Below are 12,655 nucleotides of genomic sequence, written 5' to 3'. Positions count from 1 at the left end.
AAAAAACTTACAAAAAAGAGGCCCCAAACACATCTTCTTCGTCGTCGTCATCATCTTCATCACTCGACTGGTGTCTGGTACATTTGGCGCTGGAGGATCTCTCGATGGAGGTGGACCACTCCACCGAGCTCGACAGAGCTGGAGGTGGAGCGATGTCCTCTGCGTTGTCAGCGAGGCCCAGCTCGTTGATGCTCTGCCGAGGCTCTTTGCATTGAGGAGGCTTGTCGGCAGTGCTTAAAGGCTCAGAGCTGTCGGTGTTGCTCAGCACCCCTCCCGACGGCGTCTCATGCCGCTCAATCCACGCATTGTAGTAGCGGACAATATTCTCATGGTTAAGGCGCGAGAGCAGCGTCACCTCGCCTTTGATCCTTCTGAACTGTTTACTAGCCGGGTTGACCTGGATGCGCTTCACAGCATAGTAGCAGCCGTCTAGGTTATTCTGGACCTGGACACGCAAGAGAGGGAAAGTAGAAGAAACAAATTGGACGCAAAGAATTTGAAGCCAGCTTTCTTGCCATTGTAATGCCGTCTCCCAAGAAAGCTAGTGTGCAAAAAAAAAAAAAAATAATAATAAAAAAGAACCTGCCTTAATAACAGCCCCAAATGCTCCTTTTCCAAGAAGCTGGAGTTCCTCAAACTCATTAAAGTAGCGAGAAAACTGTCTCAGCACCCCGGAGCTGAATGGACCGTTGAGGATGTGGCTTTGTGGGATGACTGATGATGGAAAGTCCACGGCGGGATCTGAGATGACAAAAAAATAAATAAACAAAGACAATCTACTGGATTGGTTGGGAGTTGGGAGTTTTTTTTAATGGTGTGACATCACAAATGTGGGGGTTAGATCAGCTCGCTTTTCTTTACACTGTATATACTTATTATGCCAAAAAATGGAAACACCTATACAATGTAATACAATAATCCTGTAATAAATACTAATGCTGAAAACATTTGCCATTCATCAGTTTGTCAATAAACAAAAGATTGGTCTGCAACAATTTTAATTATATAATTATAATTGGTTCATCATTAACGTAATTTATCAAACAAACATTTACTCTGCTTTCACCTTCACAAATGTATGTAGTGCGACTGGGAAATTGAATATCTTTCTATTGTTTGTAGCTATTTGAAGACGCTGTGTGGCTTTTTGTGATGCACATTTTTCAGATTGTTCTGATATTATATAGACTAAACTATTTCACAGTTAATATCTTACAATTTAATTGTTTGTATAATTGTTTGCTGACTCAATAGTAGCCTACTTGTTGTACTTTGTGGTTTTGTTCTAAGGAATTTTAAATGGTGTTTCTAATACTTTCTTGACCTCATTTACACATTGTACATGGGCGTGTATATCACCTTCTGGGCTGGTCTCCTGGTGCCGTGGCAGGTTTTTAGGCGATGGAGGCTTAAGAAAGGAATGGTCTAAAAGCTGCTGGGTTGTCCAGCGTTCAGCATCATTCAGGCACACACACCTATGACAAAGACACATACAGCATAAAAGACCGTTCAACTGTAGAACAGGAACACTCTAGTCTACGGTACTGATCCATATTGTATCCTAGTATTTCATTTATATTTATATTCTGTGCTGTGTGACGGATGTATGTTTGCTGCTGTAACACCATAATTTCCCATTTTTTTGGGATCAATAAATATCTATCTATCTATATATTATATTGGTGGGCTGCTGACAACAGAAAGCAGTCATATCAAAAACAAGGTCTGTATAATCTAAATAAAACAGCCAGCAGCAAGTAAGTAGACAGACTATAACTACATCAAGGAACAAACTAAAAGGAAGAAACCAGGGTTTTTGCATGTTTTAGCCTATTTACATCAAATCACATATGTTTCACATTACTGCCAACCATTTTCCAAGGCATGGCCCTCAGCTTTAGAGTTTTGAATGTGTTTTTCTCCTTTACAGGCAGTCAGTGATTTCCCTTCATGGCTACAGGGTAAAATCAACGAGGAGAGACACAAAACTTTCTTAGCATTGTATCTTTTAGTGTCGAGCTCCAACGACTAAGAAAATAAAGCAAAAACTATACTGAATAATGGCAAGTATATGGTAACTGATTTATAGTAATTGAGCTGAAACACTGGTATACTCCTTTAAGAAGCTGCTGTTGTATCCAACCATACGTACTTGTGGAGGAAATCCTGGAAGTCAGCAGGCAGGCTGGCTGGCACTGTCACTGGATACTGCTGCACCTCTTTCCCCTGACTCAGAGCCAGCAACATCAGCCCCAAGTTCCACACATCCCCTTTTTTGCCCGTTTTCATGGGCATCATCGTATCCTCTGAGAAACGCACGTGGGCTTGCTCAAAAATGTCCTCTTTGCAGATGTCAGCAAACCTCTTTGATAAGCTGTAATCAGTCAGTCGGACGTCGCCCTTGGAGTCCAGCAGCACGCTGGAGGCCCCCAGCTGTTTGTGGACCACAGAGTTGGAGTGAAGGTAGTCAAGAGCAGCCAGCAGCTGGGCCGTGTAGTGGCACAGTTTATCCAAAGGAACCAAAGTGTGGCTGATTTTGGTCAAGTTGATGCCGGGCACATGCTCCACCAGCAGGTTAACCATGAGGCAGTCCTCTTTCTCAATGGAGCTCAGAGCCATGTAGTGCACCAAGTTCGGGTGATCCAGCCGCAGGAGGGAGTTGAACTCATTTTCTGCCCCGTGGATCTACACAGGAATTCAAAAGCATAGTATTTTAGAAGTTTTTTTACTGCTCTTAAAAACAGTCAAATGCACCATTTAACCATTAAATACATAATGATATTAACTGCTATCTTCTCTACTTGCCAGCTTTTTGCAGTTCTCAATCCTTCCTTTCTCCTGGGTGGTGAATAATTTGCCCAACTTCTGGTTCCAGCGTAGCGACCACTCGTAGATCACAGCAAAGTCCCCTGAGTTTGCCTCAAATCCATAATAAACGTTACGGCGGAGCCTCTCGCTTACACCTGACAGAATCATGAACACAGACATTAATGTACATACAGGTTATTGGGGTGGATTAAGTAAATTTTGCAACAGAATGGCTGCATTGTCTCAAACAGCTCTCACCTAAGCTTTTCCCTCTATGGACAACAAGTTCTCCAAAAGTGCTGCTGTAGAAGTGAAGTAGCTCTTGGGAGCGAGGGTTGTCTTCATTAATCGTGTCACGTCTGGGAAAACAGATACAACTTTAAGCATTATTACCATATTTCTTTAACATGAGGAGCATCCGTTGGTTTGCAGTGTACCTGTGGCGTGTATTTGAGGCAGTTCGACGGCGGTTAGCGGCTGATTTCTTGACTTCTATTAGTTCAGGAGTAGCTCCACCCGGGCTGGGTGGGCTCCTCCCTAACATGGAGCCGTTAGCAGGGACTGGCTGCTCCATAATCTCAAGTCGCTCCTGTGAATATGAACCACGCAAAAAATTCAATCACAACACCATTTTTGTATAGTCCAAACTGTGCATGTTTTACTGTTATTCTGTGGAGATCAGTAGAAATGGTGCAGCACAGTCACCTGTTTGGCTATCTCCTTTCTTCTCTTTTCCTCTCGTTTCTCCTCTTCTCTTCTTTGGATTTCAGCCATGATCTCTTTTTCCTACACAAAAAAAAAAAAAAATCAGTCAACATCCCATTGACCTGGAACTTTTGTAAGTTGTTGGGGGTTCAGTTATTTAAGAAAATAACAACATGCAACATAGTTTGTCACATCTTTAGTACTTACAGGTAACAAAAATCCTTTATAATTTCCCAAACTCAGGTAAAAGGTCTTTTAGCAAAGGCAATCCAAGCAAGAATCTCTGGTGACCAGGGTATATATACACACCGTTCATTTATTATTTAGCTGATGAGTTATTGGCTTCTTATTCACAGTCTTAGCTGTAATTTAGTTTCAACTACACAGAAAAGGTAAGGTTAATGTAAAAAGGTAACAGGTGAGGTCATGGCTCCCATAGTATATTCAACTTCCAGGATTGCTCTCACTCTGATGGAGTCACTCTTTTCAGATGTCCTGTTACCTTACACTTTCTTTGTGTGGAATTTTAAACTCAATTTGATTTATGATTTATTCAATTCACTTAATGGTCGATTTATGAGAAACATAGTTACCAGCTCCTCAGAGCTCTGCAGGGTAAATCCAGCTAGCTAGCTAGACTATCTGTTCAATCTGAGTTTTCTGTTAAACAACTAAAACAAAAAACAAGAAGACACCCCGCTCAGTGCATAGCACCGCCCAAGATGATTGTGATTGCTTTAAAGAAATGCTAATAAACCAGAGCATGTTTTTCTCCCATCCCAGAATGCTGTGTGGACTCGCCAGACCCTCCTCCGCAGCGCTGTGGAGGAAGGTCTGGTAATGTGAGACAATGGTTCTGACAAAAGGAAATTTAAGATTCTTTGTGAATGGGTTGGACAAATCACTTCGAAATAACATTAGCACAAAACCATAGATAAAACTAATCCAGAATGAATATTTTTCTGTCTCTTCTAACCATCTCCTCCTCCTGCTTGCGCCGCTGGTCCATCTTCTGCTGCTCCTCCTGGGCTCGCTTCTCCTGCTGTCTGCGTTGGTTCTTCAGCATCTCCTCGTGGAAGGAGCTTGACGGGGGCTTGTTGTGCTCACTCAGGAAGCCCTGGATATAGTCTGCTAGCTCATAAATCATCACCTGGGTGGACAAGTAGGTAGGCAGGTCAAAAGTAGTTTTTTTATATACTTGTATCTGTGCATCTGTGCATCTGTACATCTTTGCATCCTCACCTCCCCGCATCGTGCTGCAGCCAGCCTGGTGATTTCACTCTGAAGGTTCTGGAGGTTTTCATTTGATAGACCTTTGGCATTAATCAGCTCCAGCTCTGGAGGCCTGTAGGTGCCCCAAGACATAAGTTACCAAGATTGAATGACCACTAGTCTGCACTGAGGGGACATTCACAACTCCACAGTAGATCTTTGTTCTGTCTGTGGATTTTGTCTTGTTAACCGTCAGACAGGCACTTGGGGCAACTGTTTTGAATGTTAAAAAGCAACAGTTTGGAAAGATGCTGCATCTTTCTCATTTCTTTTCTGATCAAGTGGGCTCAGACGTTTTTTAGTTAGTTAGTGAAAAATCTCAGTTGTCATTTAATGGTGACCGTGCTTTTAGCTCTTGTCCTATTTCCTTCAAGCTATAGTGTATATAATGTGTTCATGCATGTGCTTATTCCTGTTGGTTAGATTTTAGTTCCAACATCTGCGAATCAATCACGAGTCAAATCTCTCTACAAATTGAAACCAGTTTTTATAATGTGTACAACATGAGACATACTGTACTTGGTGGGCACTGTAACAAAGAGGTAATATGCGAATGTAAAGAGCGGACAATGCGGATAACAGACACAGAGAGGGGTGGAGGTGGGGCCCATTGAAGTACAATATTGTTCAGGAGCCTTTACTCCAGCCAAAGTGTTGACCCGAGCAGGCCACTTTGCCAGAATAAAACTGGCTAGAATGTAGATTTAAATCGGGAACTTATCTGATCAAAGATAAAGTGAACAATATTATGAATCTGACGAGACATGCAGTACCAGGATTTATGGAAAAAATACCACTTAGTCACAACTCTGTTTTACAAGTAAAAATTAAGCTCTAAGGCTGAGTAGTACTTTACTTCTTGTGTGAACGCATCCATTTTAACACAAGACACTTTTTTGAGAAACTGTGAATAAATGAAAATAACTTGCCAATGCTGCTAACGTCAGCTGTTCCATTTTAACGCTTCAAAAGATGCTGTTTTTATCTTCTTTGTTGCAAAATCGAGAACATACAGTCAACGGTCAGTAGACATGCAAATATATTGTGTAGAAACAATATCTAAACAGTGTGATATTGTGAATATATGTAGAGGAAAAATAAATAAGGAAATTCATAAGTAAAAAGTAAAAGTTTGAAGTTGTTTAGAGAGCATTTCAATAAGATATAGTCAGCCTTAACATGAGTTTCTCTGACCAGTAGCATCCAGAATGTTTCTTAGTATGTGGACAAACAATGAATAAGCATACTAACTATCTTACTCAGTTATACATTACTTAAGATACAATGTTATAACAATGCATCTTTAGTAATGTATACATGGGGACATGATTTAGAGACAGCTTTATAAAGGGATAGCACGGTGGAAGAGACTTCCCTAACTTTTTGGAGCAGCTGGACTGTGTATGGATACCTTGCAGTGGAGTGGGAATAATGGCCATAGTAAATAGGCTACATTTCAAAGGGTAGGGGTCAGTACTCACACGTCAGGGTATGTGGAGGGGCATTTGACCTGCAAATCCACAGTCACGTAGCATTCCTGTCCATTGTTTAGCCCGTTGGGCCGCAGGCAAAGATGCACCTCTGGAGGTCTTTTAACCTGAAAATACAATCAAGGAATCCTCAGTCTAGTATAAGTAATGCGTTAACTTTTACCCATCATTGGCTCGCTAAAGGCAGTGCATTCGGCTAACATATCTAGCTAACGTAGCTACCTTCCAAGGATTCTTGTTCCGCAGGTCCTGGAAATCATCTCCAAAGATAGACGCGAGAGCTTCTAGCTCATTTTCCTGCTGGTCCGTGTAGTCGTCCGTCCCTTCTGTTGAAGTGTGCTGCTGACTGGTCATTCTTCTTCCTATAACTACATGGCAGTCCCACTGTGCTGTCACACTCGCAGCCGACAGATAAGAGGCTCCGCGGCGCTCACCGCCACCCTGCTCTGTCCCTTTGCTAAGTCAAACTTTAGCAGATACTCACCTCACTGTCGTTAACATAGCATTCGCTAACTTATCACACAAGCAATAGGAGAGAATACATGCTGCCACAACTTCGCTGCCAACTGGCGCATGGTTGTTGCGAGTTGTGTCGCAGGGGAAACGTCATCACGTTGCTTTCTCAGAAATGGCCTCTAGAGGGCAGTAATTATCCTGAACTCTCTGATGCTGGGAACGGAATGTTCAACGTAGGCTACTGTGTTTTTTGTAGTACCAGGGGGACCAGACCAGTATGTAGGCCTACAAGGGGTAGGAATGTGAAGTTGTGGAACACGGGTGTAATCATTACTATAGCCCACTATGCAACAATTTGGTGTTTGGGAAATGGAGTGGGAGGACTTTAAACGTGACTTACAATGTAAACCCATGGTAGGCTACATTATGTTTGCTGGTGAAGTAAGTGGCAGCTGAGACGTAGAAAGACACAAATCCAGTTGACTTTTTTCCATCATATTTGTCAAATTTAATTTTCATTTTATTTAGAAGTAGACTTATTTTTTTTATTTTCAGCAATTTGTTTGGAGCTTTTTCTTTTCCTTTCATTATTGTGTAGCTAGCAGGTGCAAACCATTTGTTGTGCAAATGAGAAATGAAGCAGTCCAAATGACGATGATACATTTTCCAGCATAGCCCTACTAACAAATGCATATGCTGTGTGATATCCAGAAAGTCATGTTTTGGGCATGTCCTGAGACAAATGTCATGCAACCATAAAAATACAAGGAAAGTAATCTTGTCACTGACCAGCAAGAGTGGAAATTGAACATGAGTACCCAAGTACAACTTCCTCAAATGTTGTCCTTTTTAAAAGAAAAAAAGTGGATAACTAACCTAAAACACAATGTAATATTAAAAATACTTCCTAAGTAGACATGGAAATAGATTTGTTGCAAGTATGCTCCAAAACCCCTTATACCGTATACCCCCCCCCCCCACACACACACACACACACACACACACACACACACACATATATATATATATATTTTTTTTTTTACAAAGCCTCCGAATGTAGGAGTATCCTACTGTTGCTTGGTAGAAAAGCCTGATCATGAATCACATCTTCTTTATTCATGTTTCAAAACAATATTAATCAAATCTGTAAAAATGTTTTTTGGCATACAAATAACTATGAGATGCTTTAGCTGCATCCAGCTCCTATCTGTTGCGATAGAAGGCTCTGTAGGGCAGCCTGGAGCAGAAGAATACTCTCACATACAGTACCTCCAGCTCTGATTCACTGCAACCTCTAGTAATATACACTGCTCTTCTAGATCTGAGTCATTTTTCCTCACCTGAAGACCTAAACCAATACATTTTATTTCATCATTACAAATACAGGAGTGATATTCCCTGAGATCTGACCATATAAGATGTTGTCTTTGGGAATGATGTTGAATCAACATATAATCTGTCAAATGTGTGTATCATTCCTGCATAGATGAGAGTATTACCTCATAAGGTATACTGTACATGAAGGCAAATATATGAAAAAGTGGGAAGCACAAATATGGACCTCCACTTTGCAAACTCACAGCTTGGAAACGTCAGTGGCTGCTCATTATGACTCTGCTGCTCACTGTAACCCTATAAGGAGACAGCTGGGCCAATCAGCTTGAAGCACTGACACCACAGGCCACTCAGACAGCCAGATCCCACACCAAGCCCTTCTGGCGTTGCCATCAGCTGTTCCTCAAGTTGAGGAAGCTCAGTGCACATACCAGCACCATGGTTTACAGACATGTGCAATGTTTTCATTTCCTTAACAAGACACCAGTGATGCTCTCCTGACTGGGTCATCATAGTTGGCCTTCTCAGTATAGTAAAACCTCTTTAGAGATGTGACATATGTGCAGAGTGGCATATTATGCATCAGCGTGACATAAAATACAGTATTTTGAAACTCTAATTGCAAGACATTCACAGTGTCTTAATTTAGATGAATGATTGCAGGGCTATAAAGTAATGATACTGCAACACACAGCAAGTATGCATTGCTTTAGGACATGGAGTTACATATTTCATAAAGTTCATGAGATAAACTTTCATCTTAGAAATGGAGATTACTCTATATGTTCCTTTGAGAATTTAAATTGCATTAATGTTAATGTTGTTCTTTCGTATTCTATAATACTATAAATCCAATATTTCAAAAACTTTTACATTAACTTCAAAATGTTTAATTTTCCACTGACATTCATTTAAACTGTGTCATCCAAGTGACTACATTGCAGAGAAGTCCCATCCATGTATGTAAAACACGTTCAGTGGCTTGTTGATTTTTTGCTGGCAGCTCTTATTTGGACTTGTGTGAACCCCCCGGCCCCGCCCCTGGTCCCTAGACCCAGTCTGGGTCTTATTTAAGGGACTCTTCTCAGCCTCAGCCTTTGTCCCAGTGGAAGCATCTGCCTACCAGTGCACCTTGGTGAGTAAATTTCACAGCTTTTTTCTCTGTTCCACTGTAAATATCTGTGTCATTTGTGTGATTAGTTCCATGAAGTTGATTTGATGGGATATAAGTTAATGAATGGATTATGTAACTTCAGCTATCCAATGATTGTCATATGTTGTAGTAACTAACTGAATTCACTGACAGTTACAACTGGAGTTACTGGTTATGCTAGGTTGACTGCAATGGGATGTGGAAATTAAACATAATTATGTGATTTGATTTTCTGCTATAAAGAAACTCCATGCTATGGAAATAATCCATGGAAAACCATAGAGAACTAACAAATATTGTATCTCTACCATATCCTACTGGAGTAGTACTTGGATCAGTGCACAGAAGCTAGGAAGAAGGTAGCCAAATTCACCCATGCTCCAATGAATTAAGTTAATAGGCAGCTGGGGTATGGAGCCATGTAGTAAAACAAAAGTGTCATAGTGTGAGGACAGATGGGTGCTGGCCTGGCTCACAGACAAGCTCTCTCAGACCTGAAATAGCAGGAGATCCATGTGTCACTTGTTTCACCCTGTTAAGAACCGTGTGCTGAGCTTAAAATAGATCACAGGTCTTTCTGTTATGCCCCTTTTTGGTGCTACCTCAGCAACTCTGAGATGGCCAGGGACAATCACGGCTGTGGTATCAGTAGATGTACAACAACACTGGGACCAAAATAGCATCCAAATGCATGTCTAATTAGCTCTCTATAAATAGCACCCATTGAGGTGGGTTGTATTAGTGTTTGCAAAGTGGTAAAGCAGTTATAAGAGAGTGTTGGAATGTCTTCAAATGTACTCTGGATTACAGCTAATACATATATTAGTCATATGAGTCTTTGGTCTAGTCACTTCATCACATCCTCAGCCACGCCAGCGATAAAGTGTCTGTGATTGTTCAATTATAAAAGGCCTTTGTGCTATGTATTCTACGATGGGCAATTTAGACAGCTGTTCCTAACACCCAGCCTAAATCTCCTTGTGTTTCTACAACCCCTCAAACTTTAGACCACCCCAGTGAAGCCTAATCATGTGTGACGACGATGAGACTACCGCCCTTGTGTGCGACAACGGCTCTGGCTTGGTCAAGGCTGGATTTGCCGGAGATGACGCTCCCCGTGCTGTCTTCCCTTCCATTGTTGGAAGGCCCCGCCACCAGGTAAACTAAAAGAAAACTGAGAAAAAAAGTTTACGCATGTATAAAAGTATAATTTTCCTATGGATTATATTCCTCTTGTGCTTCTTCCCTCAGGGTGTGATGGTGGGTATGGGTCAGAAGGACAGCTATGTAGGTGATGAGGCTCAGAGCAAGAGGGGCATCCTGACCCTGAAGTACCCCATTGAGCACGGCATCATCACCAACTGGGATGATATGGAGAAGGTGTGTGTTGATAGTGAGACTCATTAACACCATTCATAGCAGCTGACGTTACACATCCTCAAGAATTAACAGCGTAAAAGTTGCTTATTTTTAGAAGACCTGGTTGTTGTTGTTTATTCAGTTGAGTCGTTTTAGCCTGACATCAGCTGTTCTTTCTCATCCGTCAGATCTGGCACCACACCTTTTACAATGAGTTGCGTGTGGCCCCTGAGGAGCACCCCACCCTGCTCACTGAGGCCCCCCTGAACCCCAAAGCCAACAGGGAGAAGATGACCCAGGTACTTTACAGTCTATACTTTCTGCTCGGCTCTTACATATTTGTTCTCGGATTAGGAAAAACTTTTACATTGTGCTTGCTTCTTCTTCCAGATCATGTTTGAGACCTTCAACGTTCCAGCCATGTATGTGGCCATCCAGGCTGTCCTGTCCCTCTACGCCTCTGGTCGTACCACTGGTCAGTACACTGCATCTTTTCACGCAATGTAGTCTGTGGTCAGTTACGCAGTGAGCTAAAATAAGAGGAAACTGTTGAATATGTATTTATTTATAATGAGGGTGTCTATCATCTGGACAGATTCCTGTCTCATTGTCAAGGGAAGGTGTAAATTCCTCTTCAGCAGGGTGTGTGCCTGTGATGTCAACAACATTGTATGGTTTATGATGTGAGACATATTTGAAGAGGACAGACCTTTACAGGCATGCATTGCTTACCCACTGTGGTCCTTTTCTGCATGCTAAAGGTATCGTGCTGGACTCTGGTGATGGTGTGACCCACAATGTCCCCATTTACGAGGGTTACGCACTCCCACACGCTATCATGCGTCTGGATCTGGCCGGTCGTGACCTGACTGACTACCTGATGAAGATCCTGACTGAGCGTGGCTACTCCTTCGTCACAACTGGTAGGTTTATGTCATCATGGTTCATTTGTTTAATGAGAGGTGAGTGTTGTTTCTCAATACATGAACTTTCTACTCCATAGCTGAGCGTGAGATTGTGCGTGACATCAAGGAGAAGCTGTGCTACGTGGCTCTTGACTTTGAGAATGAGATGGCCACCGCTGCCTCCTCCTCCTCCCTGGAAAAGAGCTATGAGCTGCCCGATGGTCAGGTCATCACCATTGGTAACGAGCGTTTCCGTTGCCCAGAGACCCTCTTCCAGCCTTCTTTCATTGGTGAGTAATTGGTTTTATTTGTTTTTTGATAAATCTAACAATTGCAGTAGGCTTTTGTCTCAGACAAAACTCATCTTTTCTGCTGGTCCTCTACCAGGCATGGAGTCTGCTGGTATCCATGAGACCGCCTACAACAGCATCATGAAATGCGACATTGACATCCGTAAGGACCTGTACGCCAACAATGTGCTGTCTGGTGGTACCACCATGTACCCTGGTATCGCTGACCGGATGCAGAAGGAGATTACAGCCCTGGCCCCAAGCACCATGAAGATTAAGGTGAGAAAATGGCAATGGTTTTAAATCATCAAGTTCCTCCATTAAATAATGTAAAACTCATTCAAACTTAAATGGTGTTTATTACTTGCTTAGATCATCGCTCCACCTGAGAGGAAGTACTCCGTCTGGATCGGTGGCTCCATCCTGGCTTCCCTGTCCACCTTCCAGCAGATGTGGATCAGCAAGCAGGAGTACGATGAGGCAGGACCCTCCATTGTCCACAGAAAATGCTTCTAAACACACAACCAACCTCCTTCCGTCCAAACATTTGTATGTTGTTGTCTCCTGTACATATATGTTTATGTTCTATTGTAATAAAGATACGCATTGATATGAGTATGCATGTTGACTTAATTTTGGCATAAACAGAACCCCGTAGTTTACAGAAATGCAAACACACAAAATAACGAATGACACTGTCGTTACGTGTGCGATTTCAACATACACTACAGATTGTGTTATGTCAATCCATCTTTTCCTCACATACCCAAATGAGCAAGTTTGCTGAAACATTGTGATGCTTCCACCTAGTGGTTGAAGACAAAAGTGAACATAATTTTTTACCTTACTTGAGAATCTGAACAAGTACAGCCATTGTCTTAT

General features: G+C 42.0%; 2 protein-coding genes across 2 annotated transcripts in view; one reads left to right on the top strand and one right to left on the bottom strand.

The window, feature by feature from the left end:
- The window catches only part of eif2ak4 (eukaryotic translation initiation factor 2 alpha kinase 4), a 25,361-nt gene extending 18,485 nt beyond the window's left edge, over positions 1–6,876 (bottom strand). The window contains exons 1-12 of the mRNA XM_032499790.1: positions 6,498–6,876; positions 6,267–6,382; positions 4,756–4,858; positions 4,490–4,663; positions 3,514–3,594; positions 3,246–3,397; positions 3,067–3,167; positions 2,806–2,963; positions 2,153–2,685; positions 1,360–1,475; positions 587–741; positions 12–445 (exon numbers count right to left, since the gene is read on the bottom strand). Coding sequence (XP_032355681.1) covers positions 12–445; positions 587–741; positions 1,360–1,475; positions 2,153–2,685; positions 2,806–2,963; positions 3,067–3,167; positions 3,246–3,397; positions 3,514–3,594; positions 4,490–4,663; positions 4,756–4,858; positions 6,267–6,382; positions 6,498–6,629 — 2,255 coding nt within the window. The 5' untranslated portion in view covers positions 6,630–6,876. The remainder of the gene's footprint in view (positions 1–11; positions 446–586; positions 742–1,359; positions 1,476–2,152; positions 2,686–2,805; positions 2,964–3,066; positions 3,168–3,245; positions 3,398–3,513; positions 3,595–4,489; positions 4,664–4,755; positions 4,859–6,266; positions 6,383–6,497) is intronic.
- A 2,178-nt stretch (positions 6,877–9,054) lies between these two features.
- actc1b (actin alpha cardiac muscle 1b) lies at positions 9,055–12,388 on the top strand. The gene is made up of 9 exons (XM_032500685.1): positions 9,055–9,201; positions 10,227–10,377; positions 10,471–10,599; positions 10,767–10,877; positions 10,969–11,053; positions 11,340–11,501; positions 11,582–11,773; positions 11,871–12,052; positions 12,146–12,388. Exons 2-9 carry the CDS (start codon positions 10,249–10,251, stop codon positions 12,287–12,289), a joined length of 1,134 nt encoding a protein of 377 aa, XP_032356576.1. The 5' UTR covers positions 9,055–9,201; positions 10,227–10,248; the 3' UTR covers positions 12,290–12,388.
- Positions 12,389–12,655: the final 267 nt, after the last annotated feature.

Source organism: Etheostoma spectabile, chromosome 20, assembly GCF_008692095.1.
Source record: "Etheostoma spectabile isolate EspeVRDwgs_2016 chromosome 20, UIUC_Espe_1.0, whole genome shotgun sequence".
NCBI classification, from domain to species: domain Eukaryota; kingdom Metazoa; phylum Chordata; class Actinopteri; order Perciformes; family Percidae; genus Etheostoma; species Etheostoma spectabile.
The sequence above is the reverse complement of the archived record's forward strand: the minus strand, read 5'-3'. Positions and strand labels throughout refer to the sequence as shown.